This window comes from Hippichthys cyanospilos, chromosome 15, assembly GCF_059441005.1.
Source record: "Hippichthys cyanospilos isolate Australia breed blue-spotted pipefish chromosome 15, RoL_Hcya_1.0, whole genome shotgun sequence".
Taxonomy (NCBI): Eukaryota; Metazoa; Chordata; class Actinopteri; order Syngnathiformes; family Syngnathidae; genus Hippichthys; species Hippichthys cyanospilos.
The window spans coordinates 12,620,252-12,647,954 of record NC_142383.1 but is presented as its reverse complement, the minus strand read 5'-3'; the positions used below and the strand labels follow the sequence as shown (position 1 = coordinate 12,647,954).

Genomic DNA, 27,703 nt, shown 5'->3' with positions numbered 1-27,703 from the left:
TCTATTTCATTGTCTTTAAGTAATGTTTTTAGAAAGTATAGTAATTACAAAGTACTAGTTGTCCTTGTTTAATAACATTAAGAAAAAAATGTGTATTTTTTAGAGCTGGAATGGATTATGACCAATTACCAGTGAGTACTCAACTCTTGAGTCACTGATACTAATAACAAGTAATGATACCGCTAAATTACTTTAATTACTGAAGTACTAATTACTTTAGGTAAATAGGCAATAAAATAAATGATTACTTTAGGTAATATAAGTAAGTAATCCATTACTTTAGGTACTTAGGTATTTAGGTAATTGAATATTTTCTGAACTTAGTTACTTAAGTACCACAAGTAATTGATTGTTTTAATGTATAAAATCATTAATTAATTTAGTACTGAATTTCCTGAAGTGACAGATTACTTAAGTAGCCTTCTTGATTCAGTACCCAGCTATTTTTGGTCAGTTTTTGATTGTTAAAAATTTATATAAATACCCGGGATGAATGTGTCGGCTCTTAAAAATTTAAAAATATCTTTTGGGATTGAAAGAGTTAGGACATGAGCATTTTGAATGTGGTCAATGAACAAATTAAACTCATATCTCAAAGCAGCATTGTTCTTGTAGTCACTATCTGAAAATGAAAAGTGACTATATGGGGGATGTTTGCCAACACTGGATGGGAACTCGGCCATCATATGCTGGAATGCGTAACGAGTGGGGATTTTATGCCCAATATTGACATGAAATGTTAAAATATGCATCGTGTTTAGTAACTGCAGGCTGTGAGGGAGAGCTGGGCCTAGGCCTTCATGTACGAGATGCGACAGAAGCGTTAGTAAGGAGCGGAACGTTAGTCATCATCCTCATTGTAGATGCGGCGTCATTGCGCTAGCGTGTATGTGCGTGCGTGCGTGCCCGATTCCTTATTGGTAAACCAAGCATGTACAAACGTGCGTAAGGATTTCATCAGATTCTGAGTGAGTACATCTTTCCGTGTTAGCTACCAGCACCACGCATGTACTCTTGCATCATGGCAATGTCAGAATGAGAAGTTTAAGCTCATTAACTTGTGCGTGTGTTAAAATCGAGGTGCCTTACGCCATCGGGACAGCCTGTTACTTGTGCATGTATTTGTTATTTAATAAAGGAAAAAAGGCAAATAGCATGGCAGGATTGTGAGCGTGTGTTTAGTTTATATAAGCACAACATTTCTGCCACTACACCAATACAGCTGGCTGGAGGTCAGCTCAAGCTGTTAACACAATTCCTTTGCATGATGAGATCACATTATGTGCTCTCATCTTGCAATAATAACACATGTAACAACCCAGACAGGGATTTATGAAACACGTAAGCAGAAAATAAATATCCTCAGAAAACGGGGTGAGAACAAGTGCAACTGTAAATGACTTTTGAACAGATATTTGAATAGCGAGCGTTGACATTTTCTTCCGGCGCTGGCATTATGTGCAGGGGACAAAGGCTTGCTTTGTGTATGAAAAATGAAATATATAATGCTATGATTCAACTAACCTAAATGGCACGCTGCATCGCGACACTTCAACTACACACGCATCATGAGACTGCAAGCGAACAAAAGCAATGAAAAAGGGCCCTTCTACTTTGTTGTTTTTAATCATCTAAAAGCTTTTGTGCAAGCAATCAAAGGGTGTAGGAAGGCAAGCGCGTACAAATAAAGGCGACGGGGGAAATGATGCGAACTGTAGGCTTTGGCTAAGTTTTCTTTTTCTGCCTTTCTGTGAAACTATCCATTCACTGCCCTAAAGAAACAAACATTGTGATGACTCACACATGCACATGGAAGTTAAAGAATTCTAAGATAGTGACTGAAAATGGCAATTACTCAATATATGAATGACAAACTATTACAGTTACTTCCTCCTTTATTGCAGCACTGAATTGTTCAAATTAATTGTTTAAACGCATCTGCCAAGATGTTGCCATGACAACAATGACTGCTAGCTGTCAGCAGGTGCCAGAACAATGCTATGTGATGTACAGTATCTTGGGGCGTGAACAATCACTGGCTCAATTATGTTTTGTGCTGCGAGGGAACAACATATCATCACGTGTGCTGTCAGCAACAACCACAAAGTAAAATAAAACAAACAAACAAACAAAGCCATTTAACTGCTTGAGGCCTGAATGATGAAATAAAGATGTTCAGGAAATAAAAGACAACTAAACAAGATCTTCTGCATTAAAATAAACTTATGCAAGTAGGGCTGCAACTAATAACTAGTTTAACAATCTCATTATTCACACTTAAAAAACAAGTTTTCATTTGCATTTGTTTATTCAAAAACAGGTCATTGTTTCAAATTGAAAAAAAGCAGAAGACGCAAAACAAATGTATTAAGATTCAGTTACTAGTATGATCAACGACGTCAGGAAAAAGGCAAAAAATTCAACTGTTTTCTCCTGAAAGTTAAATCCCTGCAGTTTTTGTTTTGTTTAAATACATTGCCAAGGTATCAGATTGTGACTCGGTATTAGGAGATCCTTAAAACCAATGACTCACGTGCCAAAAAACTATGATAGGGACACTCCTATCAGAAATGAATTATCTGGGTTGCCGTGGCATCCATTTTCCCTTCTTCCAATTACTTCCAGCTTTTTAGCTTGGATAACACCCATTTTTCGAATTCTTTTCCATAAAATGATTGACATGCAAAGAGCTTTTTCATTACAAAGAACATTGTCTGTTGTCATGGTGCTCTTTGGAAGCTAAGCACTCATAATAAGTATTTAAACATGTCTTCGAGCGCCATGTTTTTCTTCTGTCTTTCTCAACCTGGCTGTCAATCCCTCTGGCACAAAGACGCTTTCCGCTAAAACAAGAGAATCCTAATTCAATAGATATTTAATTTCAAACATGGGATGTGTTTGCAGAGAAATAAATACAATACGTAAACGGTCTGCTAGTGTTAGTGTTTAAGAAGGAAAACCTATTGTGCATACAATACAAATATATATGAGAACATGAGCATCACAGTGACTATTCAGTGTGGGGCCGAGAATGACAAGTGTCATCTATATTTCACAATGTATCTTTGCACATTAAGAAGGATTTTCTCCATAATTCATGTTAGCAGTGGAAAGTAATCCCCATCAAGCCATTAATTTTACCCCTAAGACTATAACAAGGATAAAATTGCACTTGCGTGAAAATGTATTCCATCTACTCTGCTTGGTCGCTTTTAGTCAGAACAATTTAAAGAGCTATGGAAATGTGGCGTGAGGTCATTTTAGAACAAGCTAGGACTGGACGGATACCGCGCTGGAGAATTGCAGTTGTCTGTTTCAGCGCCATTGACTTTATGTTTCCCTTTGTGATCCCTTTTGTTTGTTTTGTGGATTTTGGAGGACATTTAATGTAGCTAATAGGCCCACTTGCTGGAGAATGAGGTGCTGCACAAATGCTGTCACACAATTACGGGTACGCCGGTGATATGATGCAAGTGGGCTATAGACGACCATTATCAAGAGCTCTTCAGTACCTATAATTATAGACGACAGCTCCTTTGGGCTTTTATGGCATCACTTTGACATTGACATTTACTAACAACGAGGTTGTGTTCAGTTTTCCTCATAAGGTTCGCGGCGTTGAAGTTAAGTTGGCCATGCAAGCCAACCAAACAGACTAGACTTGAATAATGTAGTACACTATCCTTGCAGTCTGTGGGGCTCATAGGTATGGGCAATGATACACAGCTGCTTTACAATACCCGACGGGACTGAGCCAAAGCGGGCAGGCTTGGAAAACATGGAGTGAGGAAGTTGGCGTATCTGGTGAGTTGTTTCAGTTGTTGAACTGCCAACCAAGTTGGCACTAAGCTGCTAAAGTAACTCAACCGTGGAAACTAGATTTGACTAATAGTTCAAAGATATCCTTGTGTAGTTCCCAAGAAGAGTGATGTGATGAGTTGTGGTAAAAGTGTTTGTGAGCAGTTACGACGCCGGCTACACTATCATTGTGGCACATATCGCAGTAAATCAAGCGCATAGAAGCTCTCACATAGACGAAAATGTATCCCTGGGTTTAATCAATGGAGAAACAGCCGGCCGAGACATACAAATCTAATCTGTACAGCAGGCCTGTGCTGTGTGTTACAACAATACCTTACCATATTTACAATACTGGTGTATGAAAGGGCAAAGCTTGTGGTGAAAATGTATGTGAAGTACGCCCATGCAGTGCCATTTCCATTCAAATGAATAAGAGCAAGCCCTTCTTTGAGGATAGGTTGTGGTAAAACCGTATGTTTTTGTTTTCTCCAAAATGTACTGCTACATCAGTGGTTGCGATATGAAGATGATAATGGATGCAGTTCCATTTAAGTGAATGGGAGTGAGCCCTTTATATCCCTTCTCTTTTTGGGTCTTCATTGCGGGCGCACACCCTCCTCCTATTTTCTGTAATAAGCAGTGTCTTCCTTATCTTTCTTATGGAACCTCAGAACGTGTTATAGTCTTGCACAGTTCACAACACAGGGTGGGTGGCTCACTGTTTGTCTCTGTGTTTCCTTCTGTCCCAGTCCCGGGATGTCCCTTGACTATCATTTAAAGAAATCTGGGACTACTTCCAGCTCCTAACAGCCAAAAAGGCTTTTAAAGTTCACTGGTGATTGGATAATTTGATAGTATCAAGGCCTGTGGCCGCTAACATGAGCATTTGCAGTAACCACCAATAAGAAGACCACAGCAGGTGGATGGCCATGTCACCCTAATGAGTTTCCTGTCGCTGCTTGGCCATATTTTCTTTGCGTGTGGCAAAGATTTGTTCTTACCTTGCGGCCGTCACTCGCGTGGCAGTTGACGTTAAGCGGTGTAAGCAGAGCCATTAGCTTCTCCTCGTTCCCACTCCTGCGAATGTACATGCGCACACATTAGAGAACATCCGCCACCACGCGGGATTAGTGCTGTACCTCAGCGGGAGAGCATGGATGGGTGTGGGGAGTGAACAATGAGATAAGCAGCACGAAGGACTGAAGCGAAGAATTTTCATTTGCAAACTGACATGATTTGCAAGTGTGTGTGGTTGTGTGCATACAGCAAAAAAATCTGCCCAAGAAGACAGGCCTTGAAGAATGAGGATAACGTTCATGTTCCTGATGGGTTTCCTGGTTTGTGGCCTTACTGCCCTGTCATTGGATAACCAGAGGAAATAGTTGCCATGGCAGCCACCAATCAAACTAGGAATCCTTAGACAGCTAAAAGAATCTATCAGAAGAAACTAGCTGTTGCCTTGCTCATTAACCTCGTCATTTTGTTCCATTCTTACTCTTCTGCTTTGTTTTTCTGTCTCTAATCTCAAAATCCAGTCACCCCTCCATGTTAAAACCCACCTTTACACGCAGTATCATCTGCTGTAAATTTTCAATCACTCTCCTCTCATCATCTCAAGACAAAAGCTATTAGCAAGCATCTTCCTTCTTTCACTCAGGTACAACAGCCAGATGCCTCCACAACATGAGCTGAGATATTTAACATCTGATTTTCATTTATTCTCAATTTATTATATTGACCGTCCTGCCAAAATTAACAGGGGAACGTGTCTAAACTGCACAGAGGTAAAAATGAATGCAACTATTTGAAGTAGATTAACTATCAGATGTTAGCCTTAAAGAGCATTGTCAAAGTTACATTCACTTATAATATGCATAATTTCACATCCAGTGTTAAGTGTTTGAGCCATAATGCATTCTTTTATGCTAATAAATTACAAAGAAAGTGAGACGAATCATTCTGACTTGTCTGTGTCAGTTAATTAAGTTGGAACCATTTTATAAGCCGCCACTTATACTTCCATGCCACTGTGCAGTGATGATACGCGGGACATAAAAAGCTGAGAGACAATGTTATCCCATAAGCCATGTGTGGGAGTTATGTTTCCAAAACTATTAAAGTTAAAAAAAAAAGAGAGAAAAAAAGTTGCTCCGAAATACTGTTAGAAATGTATTAGTGAGGTCAGCTTGTGGCTCAGCTGTTAGAATGACATGGCGAAATAGCCCGCTGACCCCATAATATAGTGCTCAACCACCCACACTATGGTGGAGATACAAGAGAAAGAACCACACACGCAACAGACAGAGCCCACCTTCACTAACTCTAACAATAACAATCAAACTAGTACGCTTAAGTAACTATAAAAGTTACTTAAGGCCACATCAGAATGTTCCAGTGTTCTGTTAAGTGCTCATGCACATCTTGTTCTGAATGCAATGACAGTCTTCAGATTTCAAGAACCACATGCACAATAAACACCTCTTACTTAATGACATAAACTGAAAAACATCTGGTCTAGACTGATGCATTTGAGTCAAATGTAGAACTTGTCTTGTTTATGTAAGAGATATGCATACAATTTCAAATACATTACTTTTTGTACAGCTGCACTTTTTCATTCTTTTCAATATATGCCTAAATCTCTATTGTACAATATTTTAGAAATAATGCTACTTCAACATCAGAACTTATTATGATTCAGACTGAAGTTGTTCCAATTGAAGATCTGTGGTCACCTGTTCACATGTGACCTGATCTATTCTGATATGCAGTTTACATGCTAGACTACGTTAATCAGATCGGCCGTTTTATAGCTGTCGGACAAAGACTGAGATCAATGTAAACATTAAAGGATTTGCCAATGGGGTTCATAAGTTTATTTAGCACAATAGTTGTGATTGTTTCGTTTTTATTCAAAGAACATCTTGATAAAAAGTCCATTTCATCACTGCTGACCACCAGAGGCGGATCTTAAATTGCTGTATTATATGTTCAACACAATCAAAGAACTGAGGTTTTAGTCTTTTACTTAAACGATTTTAAAACAAGATCTCCTATCAGAGAAAAACCATCTTAAAATGTACATATGATTTACGTCAAGCCTAAGGGTAAAACAAGTCCTCGAGTAACTCAAGTGCCTTGGTTAAAAAATATGCTTGAGGATTAATTTTTTTTGGTTGAAGGTACCCATTTATTTAATGTACACAGTGTTCCTGCTATGCATGACAGTAACGCTGTGCCAATGCAGTGAGAAGGTCAACTTATAATCGACTTTACCTTCCCAAATAACATATGGACATCGATGCCTCGGTAACCTTTTATTCTGAAGTAAACCCTGGCAGTGTGTTGTGGTGTAATGGCTGACTTGACTCATCACCAAAGCCAACAACAAAACACCATCCTGAAATCACATTCAGTTGCTAGTTATGCTAATTAAGGATGTCTAAAAAAGACAACTTAAAATTGACATTGTTTTAACGGGAACTCTTGTCAGCTATGGTGACGGCAATGTTAGCAGCTAGCAACAGCAAGCAGCATTATATGCTAATGGAGCTAGCAGCACTCAACAACCCCATATATGGTGGTGAGAGCCGTCAGATTACTTCTCAAAGTCATCTAATAAATGTAAATGATTTGGCTGAAATTGGTGACTTTTCAACCACCCGCACTTAATAAACCAGATAGTGAGATGCTGATAGATATTGATAGTGAGATACTGAGATAACAGTTTAAATTTAAGTTAATAAATTAAATCTAACAATTAAAAAAATATACTGAGTGGAAATGTGTTTAAATCATAATTGTTATTTAACCAAGCATAGAAATATATTTATTACTTTATCCAAATATCTGATTGTTTGACTCGATCTTTAGTAGGATGTGCAAATACAAAAATCTACAATAGCTGCAGTCCAAGTCAAGACAGTGCATGCACACACACATGCAGCTTGGCTATTTCGATCAAACTGGAAGGAAGATACCACCCACGTGAATGAATACATGTCTACATGTAAACCCCGCAAACGCTAAAACAACAAGCGTTGACGCAAGACATAAGTCAAAGACTAAGGCATTAAACGAAAAGAATAAACCAAACGGTAAAACGTGGAGGAAGAGGCAATAGGGAGGAGAAAAGAGGATGGCATCAAATGAAAGTAATGATGGATAGGGAGAAAAGGGAGGATACAAGATGAGGGACACAAAAAACGTCGGGGAAGAAAGTATGATTAGGATGTAGGGATGTGAGTGTGGGCGTCAAACGGAGGAGAGGAGACATCATGCGAGGATGCCATAAAGTTGGAGGAAGCGGGAGGAGGCGAAGAGACAGAGGAGGAGTAGAAATGAAAACAAAAGAGTATCTGGTACTCACCTCGCTGCCTCCAGCAGCTCATCCTTCTTGTATTCGCCTAGATGGTGACAGAAGATCATGGTGTCAGTCAACTGGTCGCGAACACACAACCGCGTGTGGACATGCTAAGAACACGCACACAAAGGCACACACACAAACAGACACACACAAACAGGAAGGATCTGTCTGTCTCTTGAGAGAAGGCGCTCTCTCAATCGCCCCCCTCGCTCTCTTCGACTTCCACATTCCCGCTCAGTGCGCACCCCTCTGGCTCCGGTTGCCGTGACGATACGTTGCCGGCAGCGACCACAGCGCGTTCATTGTTTAGGCGAGGAGCAACGCTTCGCCGCTATCCATCCGTGAGTCCGTCCCCCGTGTCCCCCTTCGTTGTTGGTATCGCTAACCGTCCTCCATCGCGCCCCATCATCCCCCCATCCTCGCACGCGCCGTCTCCCTGCTTTTGTCTCAAACCCCCCCGTGGGCTCCGTAGGCGCTGTTACCGTCAGGATACACAACAGAGATAAACAAACCCCTCCCCCTACCTCGCTTAGCCTCTCTCCAGTACGCGCTCCCTCGTAGTCATGCACCCCCACCCCTCCCAAAAGCCCACCCTTCTCCCTTCTGATGATCATAACATAATCGACATCCCGTATGTACTTTGTGCAAGGGAATCTGCATCATTACTTGCTTCTTTTGTATGTAGACTAAAGGCCTCTTCCATGATGCATTGTCAGCAAAAAGAAATGAATTGGTAGCAATGGTCTTGGGTGGAGGTGAGCGCCCAAATGCATCTCCGAGCTTTCTTAATACTAACCAGTCTGTTTTGATTAAGCATAAAATGTATACAAGGGAGGGCTGAACCAATCACTAAAAGAAAAAAAAAAAAAAACATGAACACGATGAACAAAAACTGCAAATAGATAATAGATGTAAATACGAAATGACTGATAGTCAAGTGTGAAAACTTGGATTGTGCGATACCACTTTTTTCCCCGCTACCAGTACGAGTAGTCACAGATACCAAGTACTTAAACCCTAGTAAGTGTGATAAGCAGATGCGTTTTCTGTTCTTACAATTTGTAATTTCATACAACTGCTCAAGTGAGCGGCTGATACTTGTACCATCTGCCATCGCAAGTACCAATACCTTGAAACGAGGCAACAAGTTTCAGCCCAATAACCAATACTTGGAATCAGTGCTCGCCCACCCCGAGAAAACTAAGAGTACCCCAATTCAGTACGAATTTAACACACTGTACTTCAAACTAGAAAAACATAATAAAATGAGCAAGTAGTTCTATCCACTGGTTAAAAAGGTGAAGACTAAATCGTGGAGCATTGCAATTAATTTTGTGCACTCAACATTTCAAGAGGCTTTTCAATTCCAGGACTGTGCGATTTTGGATTCTGGGGTCAATGGAATGGTTCAATCAAGGCTCACACTATTTCTTCTATTTATTTTTCTTTTTTTTTGCTGGTAGTGGACAGATTAGTCAACATGCAAATGATAGTCCCTGCACATAACTTTCAAGGAACTGCAATGCCACTGAAAGCCACAATCACACTGAGCTACACATGTTGGTGAACATAGCGAATTTTGCGCTTCGTCACTCTTCGTCAAGATGCGGAATCAGTCATCAACGTCTCCGTGATTAGTCTTACTTTTCGCCATTGTCACGGACATTTTGAAGATGTTCAAAATTTCCTTGCAGGTGCATTGTTTTGCCCACATGTACATTTTTTCGTAAGACAACCGTAATCCATTGTAATTATGTTGGCAAATTCTTTCGATACTGCCAAAGGATTTTTCCTCATCCCTCAGTTCAATTCTAGGAATACATCTAACAGTACTTGAGCGTCTGCGGTGCAACAACGCTATGAATGGATTCATATAGTATCATAGGCACCTGTTTCCAAAATTCACTCAGTGTACAGCACTACACAGTTTACTATCGCCAACATTTTAGATTGGACTATGTTAATGACCTTTCCAAAACACCGCCTCAAGGAAACAATCCAAACTTTCCTGCACATTTGCAGAACAGAATAGAGAACTGAAAAAGTGAATTAATCTTTGAAAAATTATCTATGAAACGGAAAGAGTCAAATATGATGGAGCTACATAAGGAGAGAATGAGGAGGATGAGCTTTATGTAGCAGACGGACGGCTAGGGTAGCAGAGGCGCGAGGTTACAGAGAAGGGAAAGGGGGAGGTGGGAGGGGAACAAAGGATTTGCAGATGAAAGAGAGAAGAGATGATTAGGGATCTGGAAGCTGACATGCATGGATTTGACACAGTATAATTGGTGTTAGCCGGTCGAGGGCGGAACGGTGTGACGGCAGATAGGGGAAGCAAGAGAAAAAAAAAATTCAAAACTATGAATATAAAAAAAAAGAAATGAGCAGGGAGAGATCAAGAAACTAAATTAGATGACATAGTTTGGAAGCCGTTTGAACGGTGAAACAGTTCAATTCAGGTGTAACCTGGTGGTTGGACATACTGGCCTTTCCTGTTTCGTTAACAGGCTCATTAGATTACACACAATTTGACTTTAAGAAGGCTATTACTTCACTTTAATTAAAGTAAACCGCAGTGGACTCTTTAGGACATAAAAATACGTCTTTGGGGTTGAATGAGTTTTTAGTGAAATTGGGTAATTTCCCACAGCACCCTTGAAGAACTTACATAAATCCAGGTTAGGAATCATTGATCCAAATAAATGGGTGACTGATTTAAACCAACATCGTTATGACAGTTGTTAATCTAAAAAGATATTTGTGTTTTTAAAAATGAATGTGATTTATGTATTTGCTTACGTTATTTCATATCAGAGGAATATGGGCAAATTCCATCTTTCTCCAAAACAACCACTTTGGAATTTACCAAATTTGGCCCTAGAAATTTTAGGCATATTGGTGACGATTTGCAACATAAAAGTTAATACTTCAAATAGATTGATTTTTTTTTTTAATCTGTATAAAGAGTGGCGCTGAATCTGTGAAATAAACATTTTTTATCACAATTGAAAAAAGATACAATTTCTGCAAAGGTAGAGTTCATGAGTACTGTAAATCCACACAACATTTTAATTTCAACTCCAAATGTTGAGCAGGCAAAAAGGATGAATGAGGGAAATAATGAATGACTGAACTCGCTGTGTCCCTTCGGCTACAGCAATTAGTTTCTCGCACACTCTCTCATACACACATATTCATAATTGTGTAGAATGGCTTTTTCCTATTTAGTTTTAAAAAGTCATTTTAGTGTTAAGTTTCCTTTCTTATTTAATGCCATCAGAAAATCTAGACATAAAATGTGTTGCAATATATACAGTGTGGCCGATACGTATTGAGCAATTCAGCCATATAAAAAGATGATCGTGGTACTCTTGATGTGTGTGATGGAAACTTACTAACAACCTCTCATATCTTTTTAAATTGCTGAAATTGCAAATGTTTTAAGTTGCCGAATACTTATTGGGCCTCACTATATGATACAGCTGAGAGTAAAACTGCACCATGGAGGTTTTAAATGATCCCATCCATTAAATGCCAGCTCATAATGCTGTAAAATACTTTGTTAGCAATTAGCATGAAATCTGCAATAAAACTAAAGACCGATTGTATTTTTTTTCTTAAGGTGGTTCTTATGGGACCCACTCCGTCCTCTGAGCCATGTTGCCACCTACTTCTTGAATGCACTGACAATGCACTAATGAGGTGAAACGGACCGTTCACATTTCCTGGAAAGGAATGATTGGAAATCGGACCAGATGCCGCTGCCGTGATGAAACGATGTGTTAACATCCTCGCTACCTTGCTGCACGTTGACAGATTGGATTTGGGGCGGGGGGGAGGGTGCATATGGATGTGCGCGGATGCAAATGGGATCCCTCCGTCAGCCAGTGGAAATCAGAATCAGCTTAGAACATAGAAGGGAAGCAATTTGCGGTCAGGGTGTTTCATACTTAAAACGTTATTCGTCTCTATAGAACTATAACTTTTACCATTATGACTTTGTTGCACAACGTGAATAATAATTGTGGCACTGGGCAAAGAAGAGATTGTTTATTAACACCAGAGCATGAGCGTAAACTGTTTCAACACTACCAACCAACAACTCCAGACAAAAGTGAAAAATTAGAACCCGCATTTTGGACAGGCTCGCTGTCTCCTGAATGATGATCTTAAGTGTGTGTCTGTGTGACCCTTGACAAAGTGCAGCAGACACCGGCGATTGCTGTTTGAATTCCAAATGTCGGAGGCTTGAAAGCATGTACTACTTTAAATGCAAAGGTGTTGGTGTGTATGTGCAAGCCTGAGGAGAACCAGATTGCGCATATGAGTAAATGTCACGGATAAAAAGACACTGACCAACTAAGCAGTCTTTTTCCCGGTTTTAACCTGGCTGTCACTGGCTCGCTGTAGGACTGGGCAATTTGGCCAAAAAATGAAATTAAATCTCCATTTTGTTCAATCCTTCTGGATGATCATTATAATTGATTTTAATGGATCGAAAAGAAACCCAACACATATTCATTTGAAGATTTATTAAAATAAAAATATTAGATCCTGATCTCAAATCAGTTTTACTGTATACTTGCTTTCCAGAAGTAAATTGTGCATTGTCTAAAATTAATTTCATATTTTTCATGCACAATTAATACCTTCAAAAACACATTTTTCTACTTGCTGTCGACTGAAAATGACTTTACCTATGCTCAAGACTTGGTTAACCACCAATCATGGTTCACCTGCCTGTCGTGACGTTCAAAGTGTAACCATGACTGATCGGTCATTACATGAGTCTTCAGCACCTGCTTGCTTAAACTGCTTGAAAATGTTTAAGAACATTTGGGACCATGAAAGAACCCAGAAAAAAATGCAAAATTCACTACCTTTGCAAAATCCTTTTATTTTGCTTTACCACCAGCTTGTCAGTCCTACAAGCAATACAAATCTTATAGCATCTTAAATCGTTGAAATATTTTATGGCTAATGTTTCACGTAACCTTTTAACGTTTCCATTTTAGATCCATGGCACTTTGCCAATTTCTAGTTTGCCTTATTATTTCTATACTTGTAAATGGTTCAAAGCAAATCTACAGAAAATGCAACTTTGAGGAAAAAAAAACAACAACAACAAAGATTGGCATCTTTTAGCATCTAGCAAGATGGCGGCCACCATAGCAACCATCTCCGTTTCGCTTGAATCTTTCCCCTAAATTTTGGACGATCCCTGAGTTGACACACTCCAAGAGGTAATCAGGAGAAAATCCTTTTCTAACAAAGTTATTGTAGTGCCTTATGACACATGTCTACACACAAAAATTTTAATGTACTGTAGCTGAGCTTAGTCACCCAATTTTCATCTTAACCTTCAGAGAAGAAACGTCATAAAGGGACCAAAACAATAGCAGTGATACACAGCCAAGATTAAAAAAATAGTTGGAAGAAAGAGCGCGATGCTGCGGGGCCCCGAGTGAAAGACTTTCATTTGAAACTTTTCCTTCCCTGAGCTCCTTCCTCTTTTGCCTAAAGCAGTGCATCGTCCGATAAAAGTTTTCGTGTTCGAAAAAGATATTTATCAGTGATGATATCAGGAGACCAAAACACACTGAAGATAGCTTAGTAGTGCAGGTCCAGTCAATATATCCAAATGAGTCTTGACATTCAAATCTCTACATATTTGAAAACAGTGACCTTTATAGCTCTAATTTAAAGGGAGTATTTGTATATTTTCGCATGCGCCCGTGTGGGCATTACGGTAAATGCAACAATACACATCCTCCTCCAACTCCGCGTAACTATAACAGACGTGGCGACATCCGTAGGAGTGCCACCCCCCATGTGATATAATTTAATGATAACTAGACTTGTGATTATATTTAAAACATACTTTTGGTATGAAAAACAGAAAAAAATTACTGTATTTTCCGTACTATAAGGCGCACTGGATTATAAGGCACACCCTCAATTAATGACATATTTAAAAAAAAAAAAATCCACATATAAGGCGCACTGGATTAAAAGGCGCATCCTCAACTAATGACATATTTTAAAACTTTTTCAATCACAATATAGTAATACTCAAAGTAATAACAATAATAACTCAATAATAACTCTAAACTCTCGATAGCATCATAACTCAATATGACCAACATTGTTCAACTGTAAACACACAAAAGAAACAGGTAAAGCTTACTTTATCAGTTCATTCCCCATCTACGGATCCCAATCTCAATATTGATCCATATATAAGGCGCATCTGATTATAAGGCGCACCATCAGCGTTTTTAAAAAAAATAAGGCTTTTAGGTGCGCATTATAGTGCGGAAAATACGGTACATATTGTCACTTTTAAGCCGATAAGTCACTACTGAAAAAACTGAAAACTTTTCATTCCCAGATGACGTCACAAAGTAGCAGATTTAACCAATTATCAATTGCAAATTCATTTCCAGCCTAAGTTTGATTTTAGATGTTCATTCAATTTGCTTTCACGTTTCCATTTTGATGTGCGCAAATTAGTCTGTGCCCCCTCATTTTGATTTAGTCCATTAATCAAATTCTGTCAGCCTACTGCAGAGTGGCCGCTTGCCTTCACTAACTCGCACGGTGTTGTGGAGCTGGGCATCCATGCGGAAAACTAGGCAATTTCAGCTGCAGGAAATGTGCTAAATCGGGGCGAGGCAACCTCAGAAGTGCATCAGATCTACACGTTGTGGATATATACATGAAACAATACCCAACTTCTCTTCCTAGGTATTTCATCTTGTCTTAGATTAGAAAGCAACAAATCTAAAATAATGTATTGATCCTGAGGCGTGAGCGCCCGCGAGTCTGAGCGGAAACAAGGTCCAACTCATTCATCACTAGAAGCTAATCGAAAAGCAGTCACCATGGTAATCAATGAGCGTGTCACTGATTAGGCGAAGAGGGATGCACACCTGGCTTTTGGAAGATGCGGGAATTCACTTAGTCTGGTCCGCGCAGGTGAAAGTTTGCCGTTTTGCTCACTATTGTTCTTATCAGGCAAACGACTTCAGAGTGTTTACTCTTTATCTTGATGACACCCTCCACCTCTGTCTCCGTCTTGCATTATTCATACACCTCAAGTCTTAAGAATACATTTACAAGACGGCAACCGAGTTTTTGGTTTGACAGCGTTTGCTAAAGTAAGCAGATTTGGCCATTTTTAGTCATGTATTCTCAAATGTTACAGTGACTTGGTAATAATCTACAGATGAATCTAGCGTTGTCTTAGCTAACCAGGTAGTAGAAATCGTTCCTTAAAATAATTTGTGTCTCAAGTAGTGTTTTTTAATGTTTTTTTCACGTTTTATTTACAGCTAAGTACCTCCAAACTGGCATTTATGGATGTGAAGTACACCCATGTCTGAATTAGGAAACACTGCAACTACATTTTTTTTTGGTGATACCTCTCAGCATATGTTTACCAACTCCCAAATTGCATTCGTAGAAAACTAAACTAGATGAAAGCGTGCAGTTTTACAAAGGAGTGAAAATAATGCATTCTAGCAACAAGTTGAGTCATTCCACTTAATTCGCTCTTAATTTGAAAATAAAAAAGAAAGCGACTAATTCTTCACATGAAAAAAAATAATATCAGGAAACAAACAAACAATAACATTCATGTAAATTTGTTATAAGGATAATATAAACACGGGACATTAAAACAAACCTCATCAAAATCAACAAAATAATCAACAGATTAATCCATTATCAAACATTGATTTTACTGCTGTAAAGTCAGAAAAAAATCATAACAATTTTGAAAATTGAAATGTTTTAGTTTAAAGACCTGAAAATGTAAACTTTTTTTTAAAATTATAATTCTTAGAGTTGAGCAATCGATTAATCTACAGAATAATCAATGATCAAAATCATCCTTGATTGCTCTTCTACTTTTGTCATTGAAAACTGGCAAAATTAGAGCTATGTTGAACACTTGTCGATGATTAAAAAAGAAAACAGCAAAAGAAGCACTACACACAGTTACATACTTTAATACACTTTGCTGACCCAGATATCGATTTAAAATTGGATGTACAATTTCATCCTGAATATAAACAAAACAACTGCTGGGATAAGCGACTATAAAAAAATGAATGGATGGATGGTTTAAAAAAACAACAACAACAAAACAAGGACCTGGAGAAGCCCAAGTCATCTTGCCTATCAAAAATGCTACAACTGTGGCTGGATCCCTCCAAATTATCAATAAAATATAAATAAAATGAATTAAAAATGCTGCTTAAAATTAGCACAAGGACAAAGTACACTGTAACAGGTAGTAGTACCCTAATAAAATATCTCCATTCTAATTTCTCTGCATCTCAATAATCCAAAGACTCTCACTTCTTAGCGCCCTTCAGATGCAAATGCCGTTCAAATTCCTATCCCTCTGATTCATGAAGTATTCATTACAAGCCTTTAGTTCGCACAGCAATTCAAAAAACAAGACCTGACCTTTCTAATGATGCCAGTTACTCGCCTGTGCACTGGCAAAAAATAAACGTTCACTTTTTAATCGCAGTGAAAATATGCACAGAGCTCAGTTGCTACTACCGCTTTGGAGGGATAAGTAAGTCGTAAAATCCCAAATAATTATGAAATTTAGTTTTCCTGCTGATTCTAGAGGTTTTAGATCTGCAAAGAATTTAGATATGTCAATTCGTTTCCCACTTAGTCTCAGTTTGTCATGTGATTGAGTGGCTAAAAGTCCAGGGGTGTTTTCCGACTTTCATCCCGATTCAGCTGGGAGAGGCTTCAGCTTCCCGCACCTGAGCAGGATAAGAAATATCTTTTAAACAATTCTTGACTTGTCATTCGACTGTATAAGCTGGGACAAAGTCATCCCAAAGCTTCAGCTGAGCAGCAGCGACTTGAAAAGCCATAATTGATTCTAAGAGACGGAAAAATGATAAGATCCACTTATGACAGCTAAAAACAGCAAAAACCCATTTTTCTCTCCCGCAATCCCTTTTCCTCCTCAACTGTCTATCTCAAACAAGAATATTCTTATAAGCACTTTTTTTTATTACCATGTGACGCTATTGCAGCAGTCTCACATGAAGAAACATTCACTGTGACAAGATGACAAGTGGAGGGTGGCTGGGGGATCTAAAATAAATGTTAAGTTCTGTTCAAACAGGCACACAAAGGTTTTATATATATTTTACAACAAAGGAGACAAGGAGCGTATGGAATTATTTGAGTTCCTTGGTGGCAAATCCAGTTGTTGGACATACCAAAGAGAAGCAAATCATAAGACAATAATCGAATAATTGACAAGTTTTAATAATAACCTAAAACCGTTTAAATCTTCCCAAATCTTCTATTCGAGACTCTCAATAGTAACTATTACTTTTATGTCTGTAGTCATTCATAAAAGCAGTGTGATTCATTTTTGTGTTTAAAGAAATTTGTTTCATACTACTTTTGTTCAGAAAGATACAAGTACAGTAATCAACTCTTGATTCGTCAACGGAACCAAGCATCGATACAACAAGTACTTTGGATACACAGAATCCTCTCCACCCAAAAAAAAGAAGACAGATAATTCTCAAGAAAAACCTAGCTATTGCAAGATTGAATTTTCCTTAACATTTCATGAAATTAAAGGCATTATTTCTGATTTGTACTTTCTGGTTTGTGATGGCAAAACTGCTGTAACAGAGCAGGTGCCACTAGTACCAACATCTTGAAATCTCAGTACTTGCCTGTACCTACAATTGCAAAAATCTGCTTTTATAAGAAATTGATTTTTTTTTTCAATTTGGGACAGCACATATGCTTGTCTTTTTCCGCAAACTGCTAGTTATTAAGGAAAAGACAACTCCCAAATGTTCCCATCGGGCGCATTTTGATTAGTGGTATGTTTGTAGAAGGCTTCTTAAGCAGCAAAATATACCAGTTTTTATCCCTCTCATGGGGTGGCCATTTTGCCTCTTGCTGTTGAATAAAAATGGCATCACAGTTGCTTAAGTAACAACCAATCACAGCTTAGCTTACAAATGTAACATGACCTAAATAAAAAAAAAAAAAAAACAGTTGAGCTGTGATTGGGTGTTACTTGAGCAACTGTGATGTCATTTTCCATCAGCGGTAAATATCAAGCTACATTCATATGCCACAAACGCAAATGTTCTTTAGAATATCGTATTTAGACTTGTGGGCCTACAGAAAACATCTTATTGCAAAGAATGGTTCTGGGCTGACTTCCGCCTTAACTTGACCTGAGACATTTTCAATGTGGATTTAACCATTTTCATTTTATTCTACGGTCTACTGTTTCGACCAGCAAGGATTTTGTGACCTTTACTTTGTCAGTCTATCAGCAGCAGAATTCTAAAAATGTCACACAGTTATTGCCTTGCACTTTCTGACTCAACTGAGCAACACTCAAAAGAAAATAGAGCAAGAGTTGTTTTTAACGTGTCAATATGTGTTCATCTCTTTGTATTTTATGTATCTTCTGACTGAATCGCATGGAATTACGGTCTATTGTATAGGAAGTACGTAGTCATGGTATGCTTTCACAAATGGTCCAGCCCTAAAAAGACCTTTACAGCTCGACTCCAAAGAACTCCAATTTCACTTCTAATCCCTCAATTTAGACTTATTTCAAGGACAAAGATAGGGCATAATACCAAGTACTAAACTGCTTTTCTTGTCAAATATTCACACAGAAGCAATTGGAGCAAACCCAGTCATGTACAGAGGGCAAATATCTATAGAATGGCACTTTTTTGCAAGAAACGTTTCTTGTTGGAAAAAGGGTAATGATTCAATACGCACAACAATTTAAGTGCAAATAAACTGATTTGAAAGTATGTTTGATGTAACAAACAAGGTACCATGTAGGGCTTGGCGATATGGCCCAAAAATTTCGATTAATCTGTCATTCTGGACAGTTACAATTGTAATCAATTTTAATTCAGGTAAACATCCCAATAGATAATCACTTAAAAGTTTGATTTATGAATAAATATATTGTGTTGAAAATATGACAATAACAATAATGTATACTGACTTTCAATCAGTTTTGATATAAACTAAAGATTCATTGCTTGTGCATAACTTGCTTAAGTATTACAATTAATTCATCAATCGGTAAAGAGAGATGTATTTTTACATATTTTAGCTGAGTCCAGGCATTCAGTCGTGGGTATTTATTTATTTGTTAAATTTTAAGTGTTAGGGAAAAAGCCGCTTTTTCCAACATTTCCAATTTTAGCTGATTTTCAAATCTTCGATTTTTAACATGATGACAATTGAATGTATTTGATTTATTGCCCATTCTTACTCCCTAGACCTTTAGTTTAAACCTATTAAAAAGGTTTGGAAATGATGTTTTATTGCTTGACAAAAACAGCAAAACCTCATCAAAACTATCTTTGCAAACCTCTCATGTGAATTTACTTGAGTGGGGTCCAAAGTGGAGAACCCATCTCTGAAACGCTGAAGAAGCTTGTCTACGAATACCAATTAGAAGTAATTAATATAGTTAATGGACTCCCTCTGTTCATCTGTTTTATTACTTCCATTCCAGTGCTTGTTTGGGAGAGAGAAAATCTTCATTAATGATACGAAGATCAAGGCAGGTAAAATGAGATTTCCGCCTTTATTTGTTCAACGAACATTTATGAATAGAAATTGGACCTTGTAGGTTCTAGTTAGCAAATGGAAAAGCAACTGCACATCTGGCCAGGCTATCTAATAAAACCTGCTGATGACAGTGAATAAAACGCTTGCAAAAAAGTTTTTAACAGTTATAAAAATAGATAAAAAATAGGTACTAAAGGAAGCTTAAGGGGAATTTCAGAATATAATGCAACACTTCTATTTCTGTCACACTGTGATGATTTAATGCTGACAAGTGAGACGATTGGGAGAAGAGGTGACAAACAGAGAGGAAAGATGATAAATGGGTGACAGCAGGGGGCAGAGGACAACATGTACAAATGATGTGTTTAAAGACAGGTGAGTGACACTAAAGGAGCTGGTGAACTGGTGACACAGTTGTGAGTTCATTAAACAACAAGGCTTGAGAGTAGTCAAGGGCAGACAACCGGATGAAAGTGAACTAATGATAGCGTTGCGATTGGGGCAGGATCAATGACGGGAACCACGGTGAAGAAAAACAAATCATGACGATTCTTTTGTTCCACAAGGCAGCTCTATTGGGAATTTTCACTCAACTAATGTGTTTATTTTAATTACGTCTGTCTGCTTGGCAAAACTCTTCTCAATTTTCTGATTTGATCACTTTGCGGAAACGTGGCTTAACAAGTTGGCCGTCGAGCCAGAACTTTGGAAAAGGTTATCAAGGATTACACGTAAGAAGACCAAACTGTGACTATAACTGGGGATTACATGCGCTGCTGAATCTGGATGTTTATCTTTCAATCAAACACTCCTGGTCTGAAGTCGATGAATTTGGGTCAGACTTTGTTTGGGATCAGATTTTGGTGTCCTGTCTGCTTAAACCCCTCTCAAAATGCTTCCTTTCGGTCTCGTTACCTTGTATTTTCCAACTTTTTGACATCTTCGGTTAGTTAGGCATCTAAAAGCGGTGTTTCAAAGATTTTTTATTTTTTTTGGTACATTAGGATTGAAACAGTTTATGACGCATTGTATTACAACCGTTACATGACGAAACTCTCAAAACGTGAGCTGTATTTGGTCGCAACCTGAGTGCTGAGCATCTATGATGTCATTTTCAATTAATAAAGTACTTTGGGGTGTTTAGGGTGAGAAATCAACATTTTAACATAGTTGCAACTTCTAAAAAGTTGACTTTCCCCCTTTAATTACACTGACATGAATATATGGCACCTGTAGCCAGTGTTTACCGGTGGTTTGAGGTTCTTTATGGCTGCAACTAGCATAAATTAGCCGCTAGCTAGCAGTGCTCCATATCGGCTGGCAGTCGATTTCTTTTCAAAAGCAGTTTAATAGATGTAACTGCACACTTTGATGCCTGTTACGGTTGTCTTTCCTACTGATCACTTTTGAACAAATTAGGTTGAAATAAATAAATGCATAATATTGCACATATAACATGCTATTGCAAAAAAAATGTTTTGACTTGACTTTTTACCTTCAACAAAATTTACTGACAATGAAAGTTACAGACATCAAAGAAGCATTTTAGTGCCCTGAGTGAATAAGTTGACTCATTAACTGCCATTGATGGCAACACAAGTCAAAAATCAATTTTCACAAGGCTGGCAGTGACTCCAATTAACAAATACTGAAGACCTCACGGCTGACTTATACTGAGGGTGTTTCTGTTCAAGATGCCATAACAAAAACACTCATTCTCTGATTCAAATCCTGCTATGTGCAAACCCAATAGACTATTTGCAGTAGAAGTTGTACTGAGAAAAATACAGGGGCATAAAGCCAAATTTGAATCCACTGCAGACTTGTTTTACTGAACCACGTAGGGAGGAATTCAATTGTAACTTCAATGCATCTGTAATAGGCTTTGCTGCCCAAACTTTATATCCCCTCATTTGCTTTGTGAAAGAGCACAGCCTCAAGGTGGTTTAGTACGTTTTGAAACAAACAAACCAAAAAAAACAACAACACAAAAAACTGGTGGAAATGTGGATGGTATTCATGGCAAATGGTGCATGTTAGGAACGGCACACACCGAAAACTAGAGCCAAAACAATATAAATATTTTGAGGCCGATTTTTACCAGAAAAAAAAAAAAAACACAGTTTACTAATCGGCAGATACATTTCAAAACCCTAAAAATATTCTTCTTATAAAAAACAAATTGACCTTAGGTTGTGTGTAAATTAGTGACCGCCAAGTCATTTCCTTGTACAACTTCCTGGCATTGCTCACCTAGTAATTTCTTGTAGAAATTAAGATTTGCTTTGTGATAAATGATAAGTCCATGACCTTATAAACAAATTTCATGATATACATTTAAGAATATGTGGTTATGATGTCATTTGTGTGGAATAAATAATGCCACCCGAGTTACTTGCGTACAACTGCTATAAATGGTTAGAGTAGATAAATATAAAAAGGTAAAATATTCGACAAACAATGGTCATTTGGCAAATTATTGTTTTGCAGATGATTTAAGTGCTGTAATAGGCGATTATTAGCCACCCCATTAATTGCTCGGGTTCAACCGAAAACTGCTTATATCATGCTACTCTATGAGACAAATGGATGCTTGTGTCAAAATGTTGCAAATGGCTGATTAATTTTCGCTGATATAAAAGCCATAATCGGCCTATTTAATGGAGAGGCTGATTAATCATTCAGCCTCTACTGAAGACCGCTCATCAAGCTATATAACACGTTCGTGGAAGCTCCTGTCAAATGATGCATGTGAAAGTGTGCCCCCTGGTGTGGCATCAAGAGTGCAATCTCATGAATGGCTGAAAAGCGATTATGTGCTGTTCTTTCTTTCTCAAGAACAATTTTGAAAATGGACCTTAGCATAGATTTTGACCAGGACCATCTAGGTTGCGATGCCTGTTTAGCCTTATCGGGGATAAAATACATTGCTTTCCACTTTCTTAAAGTACACCTTCTAGAAAAGGGGGTTTAAAAAATGTCCTGTCTTTGCTTTTCTGTTCTCCAGCTAACAGAGAAGAGAGTCTATCATTCCTCAGAGCAGTTTGGATGTGACAGAGCCATACAGTTAATTTATGGGTCAATATAAGCTTCCCTCACCACTGACAGAAGCAGAAAGCTGTGCTTGCCTGCGGCAGAGATGAAGACGGTGAGCCGAATCTCTAAATCACAGTGGTAGAAAATAAAGGAAGGGGGAAAATGTGCAGGTTGTCACTGTAGACATTTGCATAGTGGCGACAGTGCATATAAAGTCTGCACACCCCTGTTCAAATTAGGGGTGTACCCATTATCTACAAGGAAAATTTGGCATTTTACAGAATATTGGCATCATTTTATTTTTTAAATCTAATGGTCAGTATGAGAACACTTTAAAATTGTTACCTTCAAGGAGCCATGTATTAAAATTCCCAGTTAGATGGATACAAAACTTATTCAGCCATTTTAATCAGCAAAAAGTTATTATCTCATCAATAAAGAAATTGGCAACTTCTGGAAATTATTTTGAATCTACGATGAATACCTTTCAATACAAAGTTTTCCTCTTGTTGTTGACTGAAAAATGAAACCGCGCATGCTCTGGTGACTGGTAACAACCAGTCACGCTCACTTGTTTTCTAGGTCTGGTCATGTGACATACACAAGCTGCTAATAGATTCTGCTGACCCTGGGAACATTCTGCACCTTATATGATTTGACTGAAATTAAAACACAGATAAGTGGAAATGTTAACATTTCCATCATTTTGAAATTTTTGAGAACATTTACTGTAGAAAACTTTACGGAGAGTTCTCATTTAAATTTTTAGGACATGTTGATGACCATGACAGCCTCTGGGCCGTTTTGTTTGGATTTTACAACAATGATGTTTGTCGACTAAAATCAATTATAAAATAACTAAAAGGTAATTTAAAAACACAAACATCATGCAAAGCTCATTAAAGTTATTCATAGTCAGTTTATTTAGCCATTTTCAGCAGTAAAAAGTTATTTCATCTATATTTAATTGGACGACAATTATTTTCATAGACAATAAATACTTTTTAAAAGAATTATGCGACTCATTGTGAACTTAAAATAACATGTTTTGAAGGCTAAGGTAATAACCAATCACAGCTCTGCTTGAGAATGCCACATGACCTACAAGTGAGTTGTGCCTGGTCATCACAACCTTGAGTACAGGTGATGTAATTTTCGGTCGACAACAAATGGGAAATATATTTTTAAAAGGAACTAATTATATATGACAATTTGGTTCTGAAATTAATTATTTAAAAAAATAGTTGTTGCTGCTGAAAATGGCTTAAAAAGCGGACTATTTATTTAAAGAAATTTCAAATAAGAGTTTAGTTTTTTTATTTGGTTTGTTTTTAATTTTGACTGCAATATTTTCCAAATATTTACCAAAAAAGAATATTGGGTCCAAATACATTATCGGTCTCCTCAAGAACTAATCATATGTATGGGCCCTTAAATAAAAGATATCGGTCTATCTCTAGGTCAAATACCATTATTATGATGTAAAAAAAAAAAAAAAAAAAACGAGACCAAGAAAAACAACTTCAAAACCATTACCGTGACGCTATTATATATTATGCTATGCAATTGAAAGAAGCTATTGATGACACTGTGCCAGCATGTTGAAACTGCAGCACTCTGAAACAGGAGGCTATTGCAAATCTGTCTTGTCTGATTTGTTCAAATATAAATATGCCCATCTGCTTCTTTTGGATACAAGTGAAAGTTGGCATGTCCGCCAGTGGAATAACCAACACAGTACAGCAGAAGAACACAGATTCACACAAATCAGCCAAAGCGTCCATCGGTCCAGCTCATGAAAAAGCAAATTAGCTTGGAAACTCGTAATTACTCCAAGACCAACTTTAACACTGGCCTGTTAGGTACTGGAAGATGCTGGGAACGCAGTCAGAAATCAATGTCATGAACTGAGGGTTCCTACAGTGACACCTTCAGGTTCAAAATAGGACCGCACCCATATTTATCACTATTTAGATGGAGCATCTGCTAACTTCTTTAGCCACAGTAAACCACTACCAACTGCATGGAGGTGGTGACATCTTGCTGTGCGGCTGATCTGGCTCCCAGGTAGAGATAAATGGAAGGACTACCTGATTCTCCAGCATCGCGCATGTGAAATGGTAGATCATTTATTTGCTGAAGGTTTACCCTGAGCAATGGGACCTGTGTTAAATCTCGGTTACTCTAAAAGCAGCGTCATTTTGTCAACGCTGTGTCCGTCTCAACTTGTTGTCATGACAACGGTGAGCCAAAATTCAACTCCTTGCCATAGTGGTACTTATGTGTGTTGAAAATAAGATGAGAGAGAAAAAAAAAAGCCAAGTGTGGATGGTGACTGGGGAAAGGTGCAACTTGAGATGCCAGTGTTAGAGAGTTGGAGGTGAGTCATGTTGATGACAAGCTGACAAACATTAACTATAGCAAAAATAAAGTGCACCTCCATTTGAGTCCCGCAATTGCTGCTGTTCTCTCAGTGTTGAGTTTGCCGCTGATAAATTTAATTGCTGTGTGCACGTGCTGATATTCAATCACTTTTCATCAGGTTAAATTAGATTAACTACGTTCAAAAACATCTTCCGTCAAATAATGGTTGTAAGGGGGGTCCATAACTATTTCTAAGTGCTACAATGAATGGGAGGTGTACCATCACTATTTTTGATATGAGAAAAATATGAATATTGAGTCATTTAGACCACCACACACAAAGAGATGTATTTCAAGACTTTGTCTCAGTTTTGATAATTATGTCATAACAACAAAAATAAACAAGTCCAGTATTCCACAAAATTAGAATCTTTCATGTGACAAAAAAAAAAAAAGTTGACCAGAAATGTTAGCTTTTGAAAAAGTACTTTGTTGGGCCTTGTTTTGCAGGTTCAGGTGTAATTGTAGCCCATGTTTCTTTGATAACTACAGTGACTAAGAGCAGAGCATTGCAACAGCCAGAATTCTACAAAGACTGGAATGAGGCCAAAAAACAAACAGCAACAAAAACAACTGCCAACAAAAAATACAAAAACATTTTAAAAAAAGCAACCAAAAAAAAAGATGGAACACAAAAATAAAGGGCAAAAAAAAATTGCTGAAATTTGCTGCAAAAAAAGATGAAGACATTCAAAGAAAAATGCTGCAACTAAAAAAAGCAATCACAAAAACGGCAAGGACGGAACCTTAAAACAAAAGAAATGAAAAAAAAAAGCACTTAAATAAAAACAGCTATAACAGCAACAAGTCAGTCAAACCACAGGGGTGCAAATGTAGACATTTTTAATGGGGTTCGACTAAGGCGACTTTGTTGGTCAAAGCAAGTAGTGCTATTCCGTGCAGGGCCCAAATCCTTCTGGAAAATAAAACTGTTGTTTCCAAAAAGCTCGTCAGTAGAAGGGCGCATAAGGAGCTCTAAAATGTCTCTATCTGTGCTTTTATAACGCCGTCACTCGATCCATGCAGTTTAGATCCAGACTTTAACAGATGGACGAGTTGGCTAGAATGAATATATATGAAAATATATGAGTGAGATTGGATGTAACATGACCGCTGTGCAACTGTGATATCATTTACAGGCGAGTACAAGAGGCAGAATGTATAAGAGGCATATTATATTATATTAATTATATCAGAAGGTGGTGTTTAGGCTAGTGGGGCTGCATAGGACATTGAAATGAAAAATTTAGAGTTGCCTTTGTATTTAAACATCAGGCAAATTGACTAACATGGTTTGAAATCTGCACATTCCAAATGTGCACGGGATTCTGTTGATAATTCTCTGCATTCTCATTGAGTAAAGTGTAATAACACCCTGTCGTAATACATGATGATGATGGTGAAAAATGCCTTGCAAACATTCTATTTTACAACTCAGCTCAGTTGCAGTCAGAGTAGGCAAACCAACGGGAGAAAGTAAGCAATCGGTGCAATTAAATGGCCATTCACGGAAGGTGTATAATGCACGTTGATCCTGTGACATGCCTTAATGAGTCACCTCAAAAGTCCTCATTAAGAATATTAATTACAGCAGAAGTTAAATCGTCCGCCTTGAAAAATCGTCGACTACAGTCCCTTTTTTTATGCAAATGAAGGCGCACACAATCCCTTTTCACATGATAGAGGGTTACGATTCAGCCAGATGGGGTCTCATATCTGCTTCGGCCGTATTTTCCATTTTTAAAATAAACCACGGTTCAACGGGTCACTGATGAGCTACGACCTTTGCCTGAATGTAAGCCACAAAACTCATAAATAAATGCAAAGTGTGAAAGCGGCGTATGTGCACGGAATCTAATTTCACTGGACTCTCACCGCAAAGAATCAAACAAGAATATAGCCAAAGAAATATAAATTTTGCAGCCACCCTCCACCAACCAAAATTCATTGAATTCACGTCTGGCATTTGTTAAGTGTGTCTGCTGCAGTGAAATTCTCCTCAGGGTTTTGACACAATACTGCTCCTCGCCATGTATCAAAGTTTATCTCATTAACCACAGAGCTCGACGAGGGGAATTGATGATGTAAGACAGTGTTAACATTGAGGTGGGAGAGCCAAAAGTGATATAGAGACTGCATCTATTCCCAGGCAGACAAAAGTGAGGAAGTGAACAGAGGCGAGAATTTGAAATCAACATGTCAGTGCAGATTCTCTGTCATCCGGGTCATGGGGGTTCAGTTCTGAACCGGCGAAGCGGAATAAAGGTGAAGTGGCTTCAAAATCCAAGGAGTTGCCTCAATCTAACTTTTGCAGATTTTAAAGGGGAAGTCAGCCCAATAATGACCTTTTCAATTCTATGTGCTAAAAAGCCCCACTAGCTTAAATGCACCATTTAGTTTATTATTGTGTTTGTGGTAATGACTAACACCGTAATGCTAATCGCAATTTTGACTAGTTTG

At 38.1% G+C, this 27,703-nt stretch overlaps 1 protein-coding gene across 2 annotated transcripts in view; it reads right to left on the bottom strand.

Annotated features, from left to right (window-relative positions):
* Positions 1-27,703, bottom strand: part of LOC148411744 (poly [ADP-ribose] polymerase tankyrase-1) — a 63,738-nt gene that overhangs the window by 22,574 nt on the left and 13,461 nt on the right. The window contains exons 1-3 of one of the 2 annotated variants that reach the window (XM_088434963.1): positions 8,413-8,539; positions 8,171-8,207; positions 4,803-4,878 (exon numbers count right to left, since the gene is read on the bottom strand). In XM_088434963.1, coding sequence (XP_088291089.1) covers positions 4,803-4,878; positions 8,171-8,207; positions 8,413-8,470 — 171 coding nt within the window. In that variant the 5' untranslated portion in view covers positions 8,471-8,539. Of the gene's footprint in view, positions 1-4,802; positions 4,879-8,170; positions 8,208-8,412; positions 8,540-27,703 lie in introns of those variants that run through there. The other variant, XM_088434962.1, reaches the window with a different exon arrangement.